At 33.1% G+C, this 21,488-nt stretch overlaps 1 protein-coding gene across 18 annotated transcripts in view; it reads left to right on the forward strand.

The window, feature by feature from the left end:
* Positions 1-21,488, forward strand: part of GRIK2 (glutamate ionotropic receptor kainate type subunit 2) — a 629,197-nt gene that overhangs the window by 231,499 nt on the left and 376,210 nt on the right. For all 18 annotated transcript variants that reach the window (XR_014806479.1, XR_014806478.1, XR_014806486.1 and 15 more), the window contains 2 exons: positions 6,275-6,442; positions 9,864-10,121. Coding sequence is in view for 11 of the 18 variants with exons in the window: in XM_021073366.2 (XP_020929025.1) it covers positions 6,275-6,442; positions 9,864-10,121 (426 nt within the window). In the remaining 7 variants the exon portion in view is untranslated. The remainder of the gene's footprint in view (positions 1-6,274; positions 6,443-9,863; positions 10,122-21,488) is intronic.

The raw sequence follows: 21,488 nt of genomic DNA on the forward strand, positions 1-21,488 counted from the left end.
CAGCAGTGACAATGCCGAATCCTTAACCAGTAGGGCACCAAGGAACTCCTAGGGCAACATTTTAAAAATAAAATTTCTGGAAACTGGAAAGTCTAAGATCAAGAACTGAAGGGTTTATTTTATTTTATTTTTATTTTTATTTTGGAAGTTCCTGGACTAGGGGTTGAATCAGAGCTGCAACTACAGGCCTATGCCACAGTCACAGCAACACAAGATCCAAGCTGCATCTGTGGCCTACATCGCAGCTTGCAGCAATGCCAGATGCTTAATCCATTGAACAAGGCCAGGGATCGAACTTGCATCCTCATGGCCACTATGTGGGGATCTTAATTCGCTAAGTGGCAACAGGAACTCCTGAAGAGTTTAGTTTCTTGTGAGGTTGCTTTCTGGGGCTCGCAGGCAGCTGCCTTCTCTCTAAGTCCTCACATGGTAGAGATAGAGAAAGAAATAATTGTATCCTTTGGATAAAGATTTGTAGAAGATTAAAATGAAGAGACTATCTTTTGCATTTGTTAGACAGAAAATAAGGTTATTATAACAGTTTATTGAAAAAAGCCAGTGTGTCTCCTGAGAGGATAACAGATTCACTACATCGATTCCTTTATTAAACCAAATGTCTGTACGACACTGATTGTACCTACTTTAATGTAATATGGGAGCTAGCTGAATAATCTCAGAAGTTAGATGTGACTTTGGTTGGCACATCCATCACAGGTTTATGAGTCATACAATCCTCAGTAGTAGTTAAAGTTGATCTGAAAGAGAAAAAACATGGATAGGCTTCAGCAGTTGACTATTATAAATCTTTTATTTCAAGTCTTGAGTAATGTTCCCTTGTGAGTCAGAGCCTGTGATGGGGAATGTTTGTGTCCTGAGTTGTCTGTCAATGAGGGATTCCTTGCCGTTAGGTCTTCTGTATCTACTAAACGAAGTGGGGCAACTATACTCATGGAAAAGAAGGCTATTCTATTCTGTATCTCTCTTTTTCTAACAAGCCTATTATAGACTGATAAGAACTGTTAATGTTTACTATACACTTGGAGAAAGAATTGCATGTGTATTGTTTGATACAGAGGTTATGTGAGATGTGTTGGTCCTTCCTGAATTAAAACAAACAAAGACACACTTGTAGTTGCCAAGGAGGGGTGGAGGGAGTGAGAAGGACTGGGAATTTGGGGTTAACAGATGCAAACTGTTGCCTTTGGAATGGAAAAGCAATGAGATCCTGCTGTATAGCACTGGGAAATATATCTAGTCACTTATGGCGGAGCATGATAATGTGAGAAAAAGGAATGTATCTGTGTATGTGTGACTGGGTCACCCTGCTGTACAGTAGAAACTTAACAGAACACTGTAAACCAGCTATAATGGAAAAAAAAAAAAAAGAAACCAAGTAACTAAGCCAAACAAAAGTAAAATTGTGAGAATAATTATCTTAGATGATTTTTTTTTTTTAAATTTCAGAAAGCCAAAGGTAAGTATAAGAAAGCTGTGACATTTTGCTTGTGTCCGGTCGAGCATTGGGAATTTGATGATAATGAGAAAGTGGTCTCTAGATTCTTCTAAATGTGAAACTGTGTGAATCTCGGTATAAGTCTCTGAAAAGCATTTAATTATAGATTACTAAGATGCTGCTTTAGAATCAAATAGTTCTTCTATATTCTTTATTACTCTGGGATGTATTTTATCCACCAAACATGTTTTCGTGAACTCCTTAGGGTAGCAGTTCTCTCTTCATCCTTATGAAATGCTACATACAATTCTGACACTTCATAATAAAAAGAATAAGTCTAGCAGTAAACCCCTTTTATAGAACGTGCATAGCACAAAATGAATATTATTTCTCAAGATAAGAGCAAAAGGCCTGTTCAACATCATGTGAATTGTGACCCTTTTGTAGGTCTAAGAAGAGGTGGAAAAAAATGCTTCACCTTTCCATTTTTTTTTAGAAAGTTTTAAAACTGAAGCTACACTTTGGGAATAAAAACAGCTGACTTCCTACTCAGAGAATCAAATTTATAAACATTTGTTTTTGTCTTTCATAAAGAAAATAAATGAAATACGTGTTCTCTCAAACCCCTGCTCATCTTCACATCAGCAGATTACTGATAATTGCCTCATACTTGAGGAACTAAGGTGTTGGCCCACTATCCAAGGCTTAACCTACTCCCTGTGCTGTGAACTTGGACCTCTTTTGCTCTTGAGCTACTTGGCTTCATTACTCATCCTCTCTCTTGTCTGCCTTTTAACTTTCTTTTTCCACTGTTTCTTTCCCACATCATCTAAATATGTTGTTTTTCTCTTTAGAAAAGAAGTAAATCCATAAACATCCTGAAATTTTGTAGTATTCTCTAGTTACTCTCCTGTTTTCTGCTATCCCTTCCTTTAAAAACATATTTTATTCATTCTTTTGTAAAAAGTTTTAAGACTCAAACAGGTTCATTGTTAACTATTTAAAATACACACACAGAGGAGTTCCCATCATGGTGCAGAGGAAACAAATCTGACTAGGAACCATGAGGTTGTGGGTTTGATCCCTGGCGCTCAGTGGGTTAAAGACCCTGCATTGCCGTCAGCTATGGTGTGGGTCGCAGACACGGCTGGGATCTGGCATTGCTGTGGCTGTGGTATAGGCCAGCAGCTATAGCTCCAGTTTGACCCCTGCCTGGGAACTTCCATATGCCAAGGGTACGGCCCTGAAAAAAAAAAGAAAAAAACATAAAATATACACAAAGAAGAAAATTAATCAAATACCTGTCATCTAAAATGAACCACACATGGAATTCCCACCATGGTGAAGTGGGTTAAGAATCTGACTGCTGCAGCTCAAGTCACTGCAGAGCACTGGTTCAATCCCCAGCCTGGTTAAGTATGTTAAAGGACCCAGCATAGCGGCAGCTGTGGCATAGGTCACAGCTGTGCCTTGGATTTAATCCCTGGCCAGGGAACCTCTATATGCTGTGGATGTGGCCATTTAAAAAAAAAAAAAAAACCACACTTAATACTTTGTTAAGCATGTGTGCACTGTAACTACTTATAGTGTTTGTGTTGTTGATTGCCTTCTATAGAATAAAATTGGCATAGTATTTTATTAATTGTACTGTATTTATGTAAATAATTCCCTCCAATTGGATATTTAGAGCATTTCCAATCATATTATTCTTAATAAAAGGTGAACACCCTTGCAGCTAAATCACCCACATTTTTCTTAAGATTATATCCTATAAGTAGAATTAGCAGATTCATGCATATGATACTTTTAGAGTTTAAAAGATTTTTTTAAAGTTTTCAAGAAAGTCTTTATTATTTTCCTTTTCAACTGTACTTTTTCTCATACTTCAACAATTTTGATCTATAAAAATTCTATCTCATTTTTCTTTTTATCTCTTTTTGAACATTTTCAGGTCCATATTTAATGATTATTCTATGTAATATTCTCAATTATATTCATATTTTGGCCAATTTTTCTATTGGAGTGATTATCTTTTTGTTAATATTATTTTTATTGAAGGTACAACTTTAATATATTGTGTTTATGTTTAGTTAACCTACTTTCATATAGTTTCTTCATATTCCTTTAATCATTTTTAGAGTTAGTTATGAATTTTTCCAAATATTCAAGATACATTTAGCAATATTGCCCTTATTGTTATGGCTCACGTTAACAAACTTAGAAAAGCATTAGCACATGTATGTAGTTGTTTTTTTCAAGTAAAGGATTATCTACATATACTGAAGTACACAAACCATAGAGTAAAGCCTCAATAATGTATATCTGAGCACCTAGGATAAAAAGCAGAACATCACCAGCACATCATTCACCCTCCATGTGCCTACCTCCCACCACCATTTTTGAATTTTTTAAAAATTGAAATCATACAGCAGTAGTCTCTTGCTCCTTTCAGTCAGTATTTTGTATGTGAGATTCCTCTTCTGTTGTTGAATATACTTGCTCACTGATGCTTTTATTCCATGATGTTATGAATATTCTTGTACATGGTTTTAGATGACCACATATACACATTTTTCTTGGGTGTATATTCTGGAGCAAAATTTTGGGTCACAGGGTTGGCGTATTTCAAGGAGAGAAGACTCTGACACATAATTTTCAAAGTAGGTTGTTATTTTGAAGCAAGGTGAAGAATGGGGAAGTTTTAACTCACTATCATCCTGTGTTGAGCATTGCTGTATCTTTATGTTGTATTTATACCACATTGAAACTAAAATTTGAACTGAGAAAAGTAAAAGATTCAGTTTTTCATTTTATTTTGCCATAAAGTAACAACTTAAGGTTTACATTTCTAGAACTGAATCTGTATTCTTAATTAACCTTAGGAAGCACTTTCCAATTACCCAATTATTTTTCTGTTTCATATATAAGATTGTACGTGCTTATTACTAAAATCATCATATCTCACATTTTAAGAATTTTTCTGTATTTTGCCTGGATGAAATTTTGAAGAAAACTGCTAATTTGTAGTGGAATAGACAAGGGCTTTGAAGTCAGTCATGAACTGCTTCTAATGTTGGCTCTGTTACTCAATAGCTGTATGATCTTTGGCCAATGGATGATTTCCAGTAAAACTATAATACTTGGGGTTGCTTTGAAAATTCAGTAAAAACCTTTAACACTTATGGACCATTTGTTCTGTGGCAGCCACTGATTCTAAATGCTTCATTATGAAATAACAGTTGCCCCTTCTAACAACTCCATGCAGTAGTCTCCATCATAATCCCTCTTTTAGAGTTGAAGAAACTCAGCCTGAGGATTTAGACAACTGCCCAAATTTACATGGGTGGCAAGTGGCAGAGCCAGAATGTAAATCCAATTTGGCTCCAGAGTCCAAGCACATAACCATTATTCTCTTCTACATATATGGCATCTAATTTTGTTCTTGACACCCATTAAGCATGTTAATACTTATCCTTCCGCTTAGTGTAAGTCACCAAAAATTTTAAACATATTCAGAATACAATTTCACAATAAGTTGATTCCATCAAATTAGTTGAAAAAGTAAGGGAAATACTTCCAATCAATATGGTATAAACTGACAAATTTCCATTTCTTCCTGAATGTAAATTTGTCTGATTGCTGTGATATCTTCTGAGTCCTAATTCCTCATATTTACAGGAATTGTTACCATACCATGACTTGTTACTAATTTAGAATAGTTGGTTTGCTGATAGCATAGTCACCTGACATTCATGTGTCAAAAGACTTTTCATAAGGTATGAATTGCAAGCTGTGAAATTGCCTTGTTCAAGGGAATTTAATTGGTGATCAACTCTACCAAGAGTACATAGTATGAAGTTTGAAAGGAAGAAAAATAAGTGCCCTCTATTTTTAACATTGTAATTTCCTAAGGACAGAGGTTGGAGGTGTCACCTCTCAGGTGCTTCCCCTTTCATTCCATTCACCAAAGCAACAATAAAGAAGAGATTCTATCAGAGGCAAAGGTCCTAGATAGGTCACTCATAACTGAAAAGAGAGAGAGATGATATCAGGGCTGGAACACGAATGAGGTAACTGAACTAAGACACAGCTGGTGGAAGGTGACAAATGGAAAGGACATGTTTTTAAATTACATTCTACTTGTTATGGCCAAAATTATATGCTACAGTGCTATTCACTGATTAAGAGATTTGCATTGTTTGGGAGAGTTATCTTGCAAAAAATGTTGTGTTTTTTGGAAAAGTATTTAGAGTAAATAAATAGAGGAATTCTGCTTTGTTCTTTTGTTGTGTAAGATACTGGAATTTGCAAGTGAATAAATATTTTAGGCTTTTAACATGATAAGTGCCAGAAAAATTGTGCTAAAAATTCTGATTTCAAAATTAATGGAGCCAAGTTTAATACAGTTTTCCCAATGCAAACTTTATAGCTTTATATTAATATAAAGGTTTGATTATTTTGGAACTGTGCAAAATTTTGAGGGTTAATGATCAGTACTTAAGGCAAGATTTGTACATACCTAGGCCTTAAAAGAAGCAATTACTAAAGAAAAAAAGGTAAAATCATATTCAAATCATGTAAAATTTTTAAATTTTGGTAGCAGTATCAAAGAAATTTTGCTAGTGTGTATTTATCTTAAAGGGCACATTCCAAATATTCAAATTCATAGAAAAAAGTAAGCACAAGCTCCATGTATTTAAATCACACACACACCACACATGCATACACATGAGTATACACATACATACATAAGAGTACAGAAACCTTTCCAGATTTTCTCTGTCTTATAAGGACTGTGTGATTTTTCTTTCTCTTCACTAGGTGGTATTTTTGAATATGTGGAATCTGGCCCAATGGGAGCTGAGGAACTTGCGTTCAGATTTGCTGTGAACACAATCAACAGAAATAGAACGTTGTTGCCCAATACCACGCTAACCTATGATACCCAGAAGATAAACCTCTATGACAGTTTTGAAGCATCCAAGAAGGGTAATGGATATTTAACATTATGTTTTCTGAAATTCAAATTTTCAGCTATTCTTAAGAGAGTTCATAATTCCAAAAGTAATTTATAAGTCACTGGGAATATTTTCATGCAAATATTTTTTTTCAGAATGTATATAAATTTTGTCAGGGAAAGTAAGGGGTATGATTACCTATTGCAAAAAAATTGTGTATAAAATGAAGTGTAACTTGGTCTTGGATAGTGGAATTGTGGGGTTTTTTTTCCCCCTATTAATCCTTTTGTTTGCTAATAAACTATTCTTATTTTAAGAACCTACTAAATTAAAGAAATACCATTACTGGATTTTTACCAAATTACAATCTGTTTTTACATTTTTATTTGCATTATGTGTTAAATTTTACTCTATTACTGTGATCTTAATTTGCTGACTACCTTGAAAGTTCTCTGCTACCAAGTAACTTCATAAAACCAGCCCGATCTTAAAATTTTACTGGAAAAAAAATCAAACTTTCATTTATGTATACTCTAATGCCCAGTTTTTAACTACTTGGTGTTTCTTTTTTTAAGTGAAAATAATGGCTAATGATTTTTAAATGATCATATGAAGAAATAATAAAAATATCATATGGATTTTATTTTATAAAATTGTTTTAAATGATAAGAATAGAAATATAATTTTGTAGAATATGAATAATAATTTAATAATATGAAGGAAAGTTATGGAGAAACTATTACCAAGGCATTGTTTTAACCAAACAGCAGTTTTAATAGTAAATATGTTTAAGAGATGTTTTCATAGGCTTACTTTGTCTAAGTAGGTGATCTTTTCTTTTGCATGTTAGCATTCATGGAACAGAAATTAAATTTCATGAAGTAGATTTCTCAAAGGAGTAGACTTAGAAAGTGATCTAAATTCATACTTTTAAAACAATGTTTGCTTTTCTGTAATGCTAATATTGTTTTATTAGCTACCTTACATTGATAGAAATGTACATAATTATTTATAATTCCAGCTGGTACAGATTTCTTCTAAACTCATTAATATTTATGGCAGTTGATAAGGTACACTATTTCTTGAGATGAAAGTATCCTTCTTTTCCCCCAGCTAACTAGTGTTTATCAAAGCCTATATTCTGCCTGCCCTTTGAATTCATATCTTTATGAATAAAAATGTTTCCATGTTTCAGAACCATGTCAGGGTGATGAAAGGTTTTGAAGGCTGAAAAAGGGGGTAAAGGTTATTGTGAAATACTGCATTTGTCATCATAATTGCAAAATAAGTCATTAACTGCAAGACAAGTGCATTTGATTAGTGACATAGTTCATGATTATTTCCATTAGGAAGAAGAAGCTCTGTCTCAAATGAAGTAATTTAGACCAAAGAATATGGAATATGAGTGCAGTGTAAATGAAATATTAATAGATTTCTCAATGGTGACTTCAAGTAGCAACATTAAAAAAAAAAAGACTAGAATGTTCTAATAACAAACAGCTTACTATCTTGAGAATATCTTAGCAAAATTAAGAGGTGATAAACTCATTTAGTTTCCAAAATATTAAAGAGGATTTTCAAATTTTGGCACCCATTGAAAATCCATTGGGAATCCAACTCATTAAGTGACTTTGGCCTGAAGTCAAAAAAGCTGTATGAGTAACTTTCCTCGTGAAATGTTGAAAGGGTGGATGTCTTTGTGTGAATCTTGTCTTGCGAAGCTCTTGCTTGTTGACCTATTGGTGCATGGAGGGCACAGCAATATATAAAAAGATAATTTAAAGGAGAGATCTAATATAGTTTTTGAATCTTTGGGGCCTCAATAAATATATGTATATGATATTGATATTAATGATTCATTATAAAATAAGAGGTAATTAATTTGTACATTCTTAAAGTTTTTTAAAAATCATTTCTCCAAAGGCAAGAAAATGACAAGCTGTATTTAAAAAAAATTTTAGCATTTTCTCTATATATGGTCTTATACTTTTGATAGATAATACTATTTTGCTTAATAAATACACTTTGATGCATTAGAGCTTGAGTTATTTGAATTCTGCATTCCTTTAAATGATTCCTTTGACTCTATTTCTTATTTGAAACACACTTCAGAAAGTTCTATATAAACTAATACAATGTTTTTAATATTTCTTGATTTGTAACTTGTTAAAAATATGAAAAAAAGATCTTTTATTCTCAATGTACATGAATTAAAATCTATGAGGGTGAAAAATTTTAGGCTCTAACCTTTCTAACTGATTCGGAATTCTAATAATTGTTTTGAAAGCAGGAGTGTCTAGAGTCAAAACTATTTATTTATATCATGTTGAACTTTTAACAAAAGTTTAAACAAGTGTTTTTTCCCAACTATTATTTATTTATTAAATGTCTCTATGCTGAAGAATCCATCCATTGCATTGTAGTTTATGCAGCAAAATCTCTGAAGGAAAATATCAGAAAATTTTGCATAGTGGAATCATAAACTATTTTGGAGGGATTAGGTCTGAACGCATAATCAATCCCTAAATCCTAGTGTCAGTTCTTCTTAGTCATATTTAGATATTTGCCGGGATAGACAAATCACTGCCTCTTAGAGCAGACTTCCACTTTTGAACATTTCCTATTTGCCTATTTGCGTTAAGCTGTTCCAAAATTTGTGAGAAAATTCTAAACATTTGCTCTAATTCTTCCTTTTCCCATCAAATGAAGCAAATCTTAGCCTCTTTCACAGGCCAGCGCTTCAAATATTTAAAGGTGATTTTCATGTTTCCAATACTTATTGACTTTCTAGACCCAAACTTACTAGTTGCTTTAGTACCTTACAGAACTTAAAGTCCTGTCACAGTCCATTATCATCTGAATACCTTTTAATTTACTTATGCATCTCTTAATTATTATAATTATTACTGATGCGAATAAAATTTCCTACAAGTAAATATAAACTTAAAAAATAATTTAATATAATATAAAAGACTTCTAGTATCTAAAAGTCAAATAAAGATGACTAAATACTTATCTATTTAATTAAATATTTTGATATTCTTCTGACTCAATGAGATTAATCCTTATGAAATCACCCTCTATGAGTCATATCAGGTTTTATATAAGTGTTTGTATGGACAGCTTGACCTATATCCTCAGATATTTGCAATTACTTAGCAATGTGTGGGCCATAGCTTTTTGGATGAGCAATGGATGATAAATAACTTCTGATTAAGTATTTGAAATTGTGGAGGATGACTAGTGAATTTGGGAAACACTATTCCCCTAACTCCTTGATTTGAAGTGTTCTTTCAAGACAAAATGTAAAATCAGCTAGATGTAAATATTGGATGAAAGGAAAACAAATCTTCCTTCAGGATAATACCTTTGGGTTTACAGTTGTAATGTGGTTATGTTGGCACACTGGCATCTCTCCTCTGATTATTGACAGACTTCTATCTCCTTTTCAGCCTGTGATCAGCTGTCTCTTGGGGTGGCTGCCATCTTCGGGCCTTCCCACAGCTCCTCAGCAAATGCAGTGCAGTCCATCTGCAATGCTCTGGGGGTTCCCCACATCCAGACCCGCTGGAAGCACCAGGTGTCAGATAACAAAGATTCCTTCTACGTCAGCCTCTACCCAGACTTCTCTTCACTCAGCCGTGCCATTTTGGACTTGGTGCAGTTCTTCAAGTGGAAAACTGTCACAGTTGTCTATGATGACAGCACTGGTAAGAAAAATTAGTAGACTTTGGGGTTATGCTTGCTATGCTTCAAATTTAGATATTTGTCCAAAACTCATTTGAGATTCTTACTGTATTCTTGTTTTTTGTTTGTTTGTTTGTTTGTTTTTAAATTGAGTTAAGGGATGGAAAAACATTTGAAATTAAATATTAGCACTAATATTATGGATATTAGAAGAGCGAAATCATGCACTTTGTTCTCTCTATTTGTAAAATAAGCACTTTTGTTCTGGGAAGGATCAGTTACTGTGAATTATAATACTAGATGAAGACTAGAGATAGTATGAAATATAATATTGAAATATTTATTCAAAGAATTTTTCTACTAGTTTCAGGGTAGTTTCTCAAAAGAAAAACTTGTTATTGGCTGTCACTGAAGATTATCAAGAAATTAAAAAAGAAATTCAGACATGTGCCTTAACATATTCTATAGTTGTTTACATGCAAAGAATGTGTAGAAAAGTAATAACCTTTATATCTGTATAGCATGTTAAAATTTTTAAAAAAGTTTTTTCTCAAATTTGAAAGAATATAATAGGCATTGAAATACTCAGTGTTTTTGGAACTGTTTATATATAGACATAGTTTAGGGATGAACTTGCAAAAATGCTATTTACTGAGTGATATTTATTTCAGTATCTTTAATGAATATTTGCGGCTAGAGGTTGTCTGTGCTTATTTTAATGCATGTTGTTAGTTTTTTACGTGAGTGGTTATCTTGAGGTATCACATAAAAATAATTCTCAGAGAAATGTAAGAAAGTATAAAAAATAAAGTATTAATTTTTGGAAGTTATTTTGGTAAAGGAACTGCTTACTATTTTGATTATTACCTAGTGATGAAAAAGAATTTCATATTACGGTGTGTATCACTGGTCTAAATAGTGCTCTTTAAATTAGACTGTAAAAATCTTTTATTTTAGGACATTTCACTATACCTTTATGTTTACATCAAAGTTGAAATTCATTTGAATTTAAATTCTCCCCAAATACACCAGGAGCACACTTTATTTATGCATGCAGTATTTAGAACTATGTGCAGAAATTAGTCCCTTGTCCAATAAAATTGACCATCTACAACTTGACAGATAGGAACTCTCCCAAGAGAACGGAGAACAGGGAGTTACAAGGTTGGAAAAACAATGTAAATGACTCGAAAAAAATTTTAAATATTGGAATAAGAAAAAGTGAGTCTAAATACACATAGAAATTGTAATCTTGCATTGTTATTTTAAAAAGCAAAATTTTTATAAAAAATTTTAACTTTAGGGCCTTCCTTAGTGGCTCAGCAGGTGAAGGATCCATTGTTCCTGGTTCGGGAACTTCCACATGCCATAGGTGTGGCCAAAATAAATATTCTGACTTTAGAAATATAACAATACATGTTCTTAAAAATAACCTAAGTAATTTTGATGTGTTTTTTTACCTTATGCTTATTAAATTTATAGCATTGTTTTATTCCAAATCATTGGTAAATTCTATGTGTCAGATTAAGAATGACAGGTTCTATATGAATGATTTCACTGAGGGTGTATAATGTGATGGTTTATAGAATGATTCATTTAAAAATTGGTCCACTTGTATTTATGGATGGTCATATACAGAAATATATAGATATGAATACATATACTTTGTAAATACATGGTTTATTTACTTTTCCTTTCCCTCCTGATGTAATTCAGGTGACTTCTGACTATATATCATATTTCCTCAAATGTATATGCACACATACATGGTATATATACACACATATATTATACATACATGTGTGTTTGTACATGTGATATTATATATTTATTTCTTATTATCTTAAAACTCATAATAGAAAGTTGCAAATATTCAAAATGTTTATTGGATATACTACCTTCTTTATTATGTTTACATGAGTATGTGTTTGACATTTTTATTTCATATATATAGTTCTTGTGTGATTGAATAAAGAGATAATGGGATTTGTGATCAAGGTCATATTATAGCTTGGTAAAGTAATGTTTTGGAATAATCAACCTTTTGCCTTAAATGATTTTCTAAATATTTCTATCATTGAGACAAATCTAAATAGAGAAATATACATAGTAAATAATATGTATATACTTTTAATGGAGATTTAACCTAAGATTACATTTACTAAAATAGTTACTACTTAGAAGAAACTTTACCACTATTATCACTTTGAAAGTTACATTGATATTGGAGAATCCAAGAGTCTTTGATTATTTAAACATGAATGCTGAGAGTTGTTATAAAATTACTCATTGAATAAGTATACCTTAAAAACCCTCTGAAGGGGAAAAAAAAGCATATTAATGCTTCATTTTATATAAAATTTAATTCAACAAATATTTATTAAGCACTTGATACATGTAAGGACAGAAACAAGCATGAATACATGCCAGTCAAAGAAACAAACTCCTGGCCTTTGTTGGGCTTCTCTGTTCTATTTAGGAATATGTGGTTGTTCATATTTTTAGTATTATTTGTAATGAAATAATTGTATGTGTAACCAGCCACTTGTAGTCCCTTTTAATTTAACACACTTTTGAGAACTTGATTTTTTTTTTTATAGGACAGAACTGACTCTAAGATGGATAGAAGATTCTCTTTGAAATGTATTCATAAATATATGGAAGTAGGCTTTTTTTGTATTTTTGGATGTGTTTAAAAATCTCAAGGTGGAATGTTAATGATGAAACTCAACAGAGAGAATCTGTAAACTTCCCAAGTGAACAAGATGACTGTTTGATCATGTGGGAGAAAATCTGATGATAGCTAGGAAACTGAAATGGGAGAAAATCCACCTCATACCCAGTGAGATAAACATTATTAACTTCATTATGGACTTATGTATTTACTGTTTACTGCATAGCACAGTTTGCATTTTATTTATGTTTCTTTATTTCCTTTCCAGATTTATTTATTATGTATGCTATTCATCCCATTTATATTCATTTCTATTTCATTGTGTTGTCCAGTTTGATACATGATAATTATACTTTTATCCCAGTCTTTGTTCCCACCCCAAAACAGATGGGATGATAGATGAAATATAGTGCTGGAGTAGGAGAAGTTCTTAGAATGATGTTAACAGGAGCTGTTTATTTTTTATGATAATTAGCATTTGTTGTTGTCGTGGATAAATGCTTTTAAACACCCTGAAAGTCTGTTATAGCTCTGAATGATGTCCAAAATGATGGAAAAGAATTGGCTTCAGAAACAAAGCTGTGTTTCTGTCAGTCACTTTGGAACATATGATTCATTTTAAATATAAACTAAAAATAAGTTGGATAGCTGTCAGTTTGTAAGCAATTTCAGGATAAGTTGTGAATGTTTGCTTTAAAATTCCTGTGCTTCATCTTTGTTTATAGATCAGCAGTCCATTAACAAAGAACTCTAGACTGGTAAACAGTAGCCTGGGATTTTAGTCTCAGTTTTGCTACTAAATTACTGGTACAACTTCAGAAAAGAGAAGAAGATTATTGAAATGACGACAAAAAGCAGCTATAATGCACTAGGCATTGAGATTGTTGCTGTCGTATAAACTATTGCACTTAATCTTCAAAACAGTTCTATAAAAACAGAACACTTCCAGGGAAACAGATTATCACCTCACTGTCCTTTCTTTGTCCTGTAACTGGCTCCTCTGCTCACCAGCAGCCCAAGATAGAAACTTGAACATCCTCCTTGGTTCCTATCTTTCTTCAGCTCTCCCAATCAAGCACTAATGGTTAATTCTACACTTGTATGAGTTCTTGCATCTGTCCATTTCTTTCATTCTTTCTAATCAATTCTTAAGTCAAAATCTTTCAAAATCTAACTGATTACTGGTCTCCCTAGAAGTCCAGTCACCACATTGTAGTTAAAGTAATTTTATTGTATCTGTTAAAGTAATTTTTAAAAATACAATTCTGACCCATTGTCCTTTTTTTTTTTTTTTAAATTTTATTTTATTTTCCCACTGTACAGCAAGGGGGTCAGGTTATCCTTAGATGTATACATTGCAATTACAGTTTCCCCCCCCCCCATTGTCCTTTTTTGAAAACTTTTTTGAAAGCCTTATAAGGCCTGATGTGATCTAGTCCCTATATCTCTGCAGTGATATTTGAGTCTAAATTTGAGTCTAAATTTCTCAATTATGTCTTTCAAATTGAGCCATGACATTTATTTAAGTTTTTGAAAATACTGTCCTGTCTACCAGTTTCTCATTCTGGCCTCCATGTTTTCTACCCACTAAGCACCCATACATATACACATGTGCATTTGCACACGTGCGCATGCACACACGCACACACTCATTGATACCATTTGCCTTAGATGTCACAGAGAAAGCCTGTCCTAAACCCAGCTCCTAAGCCTGGAATAGGTTTCCTTCAACACAATCCTGTATCACTGTGGTATTCCCATGACCCTCCCCCATGAGAACAGTCATCACGTTATGAATGACTTTTCTTGTCTGAATTTTCCACTAGATTAAATACGCATCTGAACAGGATGGACCCTAAGTTTGCCCACCATTTTTTGCTAGGACCTAGCTATTACCTGGATCATGGAAATACCTGAATAAATACTTAAAGAATGAATGCATAAAGAGATGTTACTATATCCATTGTTTAGACAAAAAAAGCTCCAGTGGATTAAGTAATCCGTCAAAGTCAATTTAGGTTAGGTAGCTTTTTAATACTTGCCATTGAGCCACTGAATAAATATATTCAACAATAATTTTCAGATACAGACATGATTTTATCTATCATGTCAATGTTTTTACAAAAAGCTAGAGTGAAGTGGGCTTATATGTTCTTTTATTGGGAAGTAAGTATATATTTACTTGTTTACTTATTTGAATAATCAATATCAAGCATCTTCTGTATTCCAGGTGCTATGTTTGGCACAAGGGATGGTATCAGAGGTAAAACTTTGTCTCCCTGTGCTTAGAGTTGAGTGAGGAGGAGACAGAACATGTGAGCAGGACACTATTATAGTGTAACGATTGCAGATAGATACAAGAAAACAATGTTGTGACATTTTCGCAGATGAAAGTAGACATGAAAAGATTGGGGGAGAGGAAGGTTTTAAAGCTGCCTAGAAAAGGTAAAAGAGAGTTTCAGAGAAGGTGACATTATCATGAAGTTATCATAAAGGACAAGTAGAAATCTTTTAACTAGAGAAGGGCCCAAAGAGTGCAATCTGTGTAAACGTGAGGAAGCCTGAGATGCCAGTTTGTCAGGGAACAGCCAGCACATCATTACAACTGAGCATCACAAACAGGAAGATGAGGAAGCATGAGGGAGAATGTCTAAAAGGCCAACACAGGAGAAATCCCAAAGAGCTTTTTCCTGGCTACTTTGTCCTGGAACTGCATGTTGCAGCAGTTACCAGTCATGTTTCCATGACCTGACCCTGCTTTCTAAACCACCACTGAGTGCCTCAGGAGTGGCCACGTGCCCATTTTAGTCCCTTTCCTGGAAACTCAGGAAAAGGGACATCCACAGATTAGACTCTGGATGGAAATCCTGGCTCTGTTGTATAATTTTCAGCAAGTTATTTGCTTTAAAAACTTGAGTTGACACATTTGTAAATTGAAGATAATGCATCCATCAGGGGATGGTTGTCATGATTAGTGAGATGTACAAAGTGCATCATGGAGCCTACATAGTGGGAGCTTAAAACTCTCAAAAATAGAAATGCCATGTGCTATGTGCCATGTATTCCTTACTCTACTCTAAGAAAATGGATTTATTATTACTCCTACTTTTTAAAATATGAGTGTGCTTAGATGCAGAGAGTTGAGATAATTCTCCTAAGGATACATAGCAAGTAAATAGTGGATCTGAGTTTTGACCTGAGGTGGTCAATTGAAGAACCCACGTTAAATGCTGTGGTATAATGATAGTTATTATGTTTGATTTGGCTTATTTTGTTGTCATTATTTTAAGAACAGGTGCGACACAATCAGAACTAATTTTGATAAAGTCTTTCTGACTACAGTGTGGAGAATGCATTGAGGTCATTGAGATGTAGTGAGAAATAGGACAAGACAAGAAACAGGAAAATTTCTCAATTAGTCAAGTTGAAAAAAGATAGCAGTCTTGGTTAAAGAAGTTTTGATGGAATGGTGTTGAAGGAGATAATTCTAGGAATATTTAAATGATACATTTTGTAGGATTTAGTAAGTAAATAAGCAGAGAAGTGATGGAGACAGAGAAGATAAGCGTGACCTCTGTGTTTTGGTCGGGGCTACTAATCAATGGCACATTAACTTAAAAAAGGAAAAGAAGAAAAATAAATGTGAGAAAAGGTATAATAAATCTGGTTCTTAACATAGGAATCTTGAAGCATCTATAAAATATTCCTTTGGAATTATCCAGTGGTGTTAGTGGTGGAAATGCATTTTGCAAAATAGGAATGTAGTATGGGCATATAATGCTCCCATTGGCGTTTTGCTCTCCCTGTATTTGGATCTCTTTGTGATATGAGGAAATTGACAGTTGACAAAACAAACAAACAAACAAAAAACAGGCTCATGGTACAAGAAAGCTCAGAGTTATGTTAGGCAGTCATGGAGATGAATACAGACATGAAAATAATTTAGGGGACAGCATGTACATTTTTTTAATTAATGAAGGAAAATTAGTAAGTTTTTATATATGAATATTTACCAAAATAAGCTTTAATTAATTTCTAAGATATGAATATAGGAAAAAAAGTCCAGGGCCTTTATCCTAAGCTAAAGAAGAAATGATTTATTTACTAACTTTATTAGCTTGAATGAAGTGTATTTATAGACTATGTTTTAGATACATCTATTTGTGCTTTTGGAGTTAGTTTGATAAATGCAAAATCAATCAATCGTAAAAATGTGTTTTATTTTATTGTGCACCTATGTTTAAAATGGCTAACTAAAATAAAAGAATTCAATAGAGTTTAATGTGAAAATATATATTTCTGGAAGATACTATCTTCTGAATAACATAACAATTTTTATGTTTTAAAACATATAACCAAATAATTTTAGTTTTATTTCTAGGAGTAGGGTAATTTGGATCTAAGATGATTATATGTTATATTATAAGTCTTCAAGTTCTCTAATTCCAAGTACAAATACAATTAGCAATTAGGAGTTAAACCTAATTATTTGGATAGAGTTGATTACGTAGCTTGGTGTACTAGTGTTTCCACCACTCTGGTTTTATATGAACATAGGTTCTTTATTCCTTTTTAAGCTAGCCTCAAAATTATCTGGAATTAAGTTTTGATTACATGAGAGTGAGTATTTTTAAACATATTCGTAGAACTAATTCCTTCTTTTATTTTTAAAATCTTTGGAATATATACCAACCCTAAAAGACAAAAATAATATTTCTAATCCATGACAATCACACAGTTCATATTTCTGCAGATAGTGAAATATATACAAATGTAGTCCTAAAGAAAGAGAAGAAGCAAGACTTGTACCAGACCTCAATGATCAGTAACATTTTCCTTTATTAGAAAAGGAAAAAAAAAATCATGAATTGAGAATGGCCAAACACTGCCAGTTTTCTGAATTTAAATATAGAACATAATGGCATGAGCATCTTGGTAGCTGCTTTTCCCCTAGTCTTTTCCTTGTTTTGTCTGTCTCCCTCTCTCTGCAGTGTAGGAGGAAGGATAGTACTTAAATTATAACTCTGATGCATTTAGCAATTTTGACTATGCCCTTCATCAGTGCAAGAATAAAACTTTCCTGCTTTAACTTCTGTGCCATCATTCTCTCCTTGTTATCTCTTTCTTCTCAGCCATTTATTCCCAACTTCATACTCTTAAACTTTTTTTTTTTTTTCTTTCTCTGCTTTTTTAAAGCTGATGTTATTCAAGGTTTTAGTCCCAGGCTTATTTCTTTCTACTTGCTTGTTGCATCCACCTAAAGCCTTCCATCAGACCATGCCTTTCTCAGATTGTATGTGGTAGACTCACTGGTGGACATCTTGCTTCTACCCTGCACCATACTCATAGATCCAGCCACCCATTCATCATCTTTAATTGGATTTTTTACATGGACATCTGACCCAGCATGACAAAAACCAAACTCATTGCATTTATTCCAAAACTTGCTTTCTCTCCTGGGTTTCCCTCTTTATCCTGTTGCCCAACCAGATTCCTTGTAATTATTTTAGATTCTTGTCTTCTGCTCATCCTTCTATTTGAATTGATCACTTAGTACTTGTCATTTTTATCTCACATATCTCAAATTTACCTCTATCCTTCATCCCTACTATTTTAGTTAACATCTGTATCATAAACTGCTTAGACCATGTTCTTCCCTCTACCCTGTTTAAGTTCCTCTATCTGATGTAGACAAAATGTTTTTTTTTGGTAATGATCATCTAGTGATGTCATGCCAGGGCTTAAAGCTATATGGTGGTTCCTCAGTTCTTGGAAGAATGGGTTCTAGTTCCTTTTTACGACACATGCAGCCTTCGTCATTGGCACTCTCATGCCTCTTTGATTTTATTTCCCTGGTTATTTCCTCTCTCAATACTTAGGCTACAAATTTCCTTGAATAATTATAGTGCATCCTTATAATTACACTCTGCTGTCTCAAATCTCTTTGCTGTGCATAAGTGTTCTCTGACTTGGTAGACCTTTTCCATTTGGTGATTATTTCACTACCTTCAGATGCACCTCAAAATATTCTTACAAAGTAAATTTGTGAAGTAATTTTCTCCTGTCTTCTACCTGTATGAGTTGAAAATTCTATTATTTGCATGATGCAAGAGTTTAGTTGATAAAATCATTCATCATCAATTCTCTAGTATACTTTTCAGCATGCCCACATGACCCATTTAGCAGAGGTAATGCTTTCCTGAGCATAAGAGCTCTAAATATTTTATACTTAATTTATCCACTTATTTGCTTCTTCCTTTGTTTTTCTTTCATATAATATTTTTCTTTATTTAGTTCAAAAATAATTATCAAACACATACTATGTATCGTCACTGTTCTAGGTACTGAAGATACAGAAGGGAATCAAAGAGATGAAAATTATCTGCCTTGTGGAGTTTGCAGTCTAGTGTAGGGTGATAATAATAAAATAAATATACATATAATATAAAATGTGATAAATGTTATGGAGAGAAAGCAAGCAAGGCATAGAGGGAGGACAGGAAGAGCATATTACTATATTAAGCTGGATTGTTAGAAGACACCTTATTTAGAAGGTGAAAGTCAAACTAAGACATGAAAGAGCTGAGGAAATATGTCGTGGGAATATCTGAAGGAAGAGTTTCAGATAAAAAGTAAGAAGGAAAAAAATGAGCAAGGGGAAAGAGAAAGAATTTTAAAGCAAGGCAGGTTTTTTTTGTTTGTTTGTTTTTTAAATATCCGCACCTGCAGAGGTTAACTCACTGTCCCAGGCCAGGGATCAGTACCTCTGCTGCAACCCAAGCTGCTGCAATCAGATTCTTAACCCACTGCACCACGGCAGGAACTCCAAGGCATTTCATTTGTTTGGTTTAGTTGGGAAAAAGGTTTTGGGGAAACTGAAAACTGAAGGAGATTTTTTTTGACATCTGTCATTTGTTTTACATGTGTATATATGTTTTTTTATATATGTATATGTTCCATTATTGTCTGGGCAATAGTAATGCCATTTCTTTAAAAATAACTCACTGTAGAGATCTTTCCATGTGGAGGCTCATCTGTATATGAGTTACTTAGTAGTGATTATGGTCTATAGCATTGACCCCTAAAATAGTGATAGGATTCATTTTTAATTGCAATAAGCCTTTAGGTAAAGACGAAAAGAAATATATATACTTACTTCTGCAAGAATTAATAGATAATTTATTGGATACTTTATTAAAAGTAAATTGGTTTTGTATCAGAAACACTTCAAAAAAATCCATGTCCTGAATGGATTAAAACCTAGGTTCAATACTCATTACACATCAAGTACATACTGCTGCCTTCTAAAACAATTTTCTGTTTCCTACTCAACATTGTATAAATGTTTATCTTGTTTTAAATATAAGGTATATAACTATATTTGGGATCAAAATTCTCTAGAATCAAACATTTTGAAAAGATAAGAAAGAGCTAATATCCAAATTCTTGACAGGCTAATTGTCTGTCATTATTTCATAATTATTCCAAATTGGAGATAAGACAGTGTACTCTCTGATAGAGTTTCAGTGATTCAAAAAGAAGTTCAAGGAATGAATTTTTTTGTGTAAGTGCATTAAACACATAATAAATCTATCCTGTCATAAATAGAGCCTTGTCTAGTAAAAGCTAATGACAGTACAAAGCCAGTACTTCTCTCCTTGCCTTTACAGAAGCCAAAGACATTCTTTTATTCTTCATAAATAACTTGTATTTCTGTAAACTCTGTCTTCTTCCTTTTTATAAAACAAAATTTATTATATAACAGATATTAAAATCCAAAGCACTGGTTCTTAAATTGATATCAGGTAATGACATTTCCTGGGCTACTGTTAAAACTAGAGATTTCTAGGCCAACTCCTGTTAATCAGTGACTCTGGGTTTATACTGAGGGATTGCAATTGGAATAGGAAACATAGCTATTTGTGACAGGCATTTCTATGTTTACCAGTATGTGGTTGTCTCTATGTTTAAACTTCAGAAGATCACAGGTCCCTAATCCTTCAACTTGAGGTGTGACCATGTGGACTGCTTTAGTTGATGAAATGTGAGCATTAGTGTTGCTCATTTCTGGGTGGAAGAATTTAATTTCCTGGCAAATAACTCTCCATCTTACTCATTCCCTGCCATAGCAATTGTGCTGTAAGTTTGAAGCATCCCAAAATACTGAACCAAAATATCGAAGATAGCTGCTCTGGGGAATTATTTAGATCTACAACAACCTTGCTTTTATGAGACATAAAATCTTGTTCTGTTAAATTGCTGTGATTTGGGAGATGATTTTTCCTATAGCATAACCTAGTCTGGTAGTTCTCAAACTTCACTGCACATGAAAATCATTAGGTAAATGTGTGAAACACTGCTTGCTGGCCTTACTCCCAGTTTCTGATTTAGTAAGTGTGGGATGTGGCCTAAGAGGTGTTTTTTCTAATAAATTCCTAGGTGATCATGATGCTGCTGGTCTAGTGATAATATTTTGAGAAACATCAATCCATCTAATCTCGACTAACTTTAAGAATCACCATTCCATCTCATGTTGAATAATATGCAAATTATTATATTTTGAAAAAATAATTGATAGTAAATCAAATTTGTCAGTAAAATAAAGGCATAATTTTACAGATAAAAACAAATTAAAAATTTAAATAAAACTAGAATTGTTGTAGTGGTTTAACATTAACAAAATTTTCAATCACTTATTAAAAATTTTTTTTTGTCT

Source organism: Sus scrofa, chromosome 1, assembly GCF_054392235.1.
Source record: "Sus scrofa isolate SSC_HxYL_T2T_F1_AM1 chromosome 1, Sscrofa_HxYL_maternal_Yorkshire_Landrace_v2.0, whole genome shotgun sequence".
Classification (NCBI taxonomy): Eukaryota; Metazoa; Chordata; class Mammalia; order Artiodactyla; family Suidae; genus Sus; species Sus scrofa.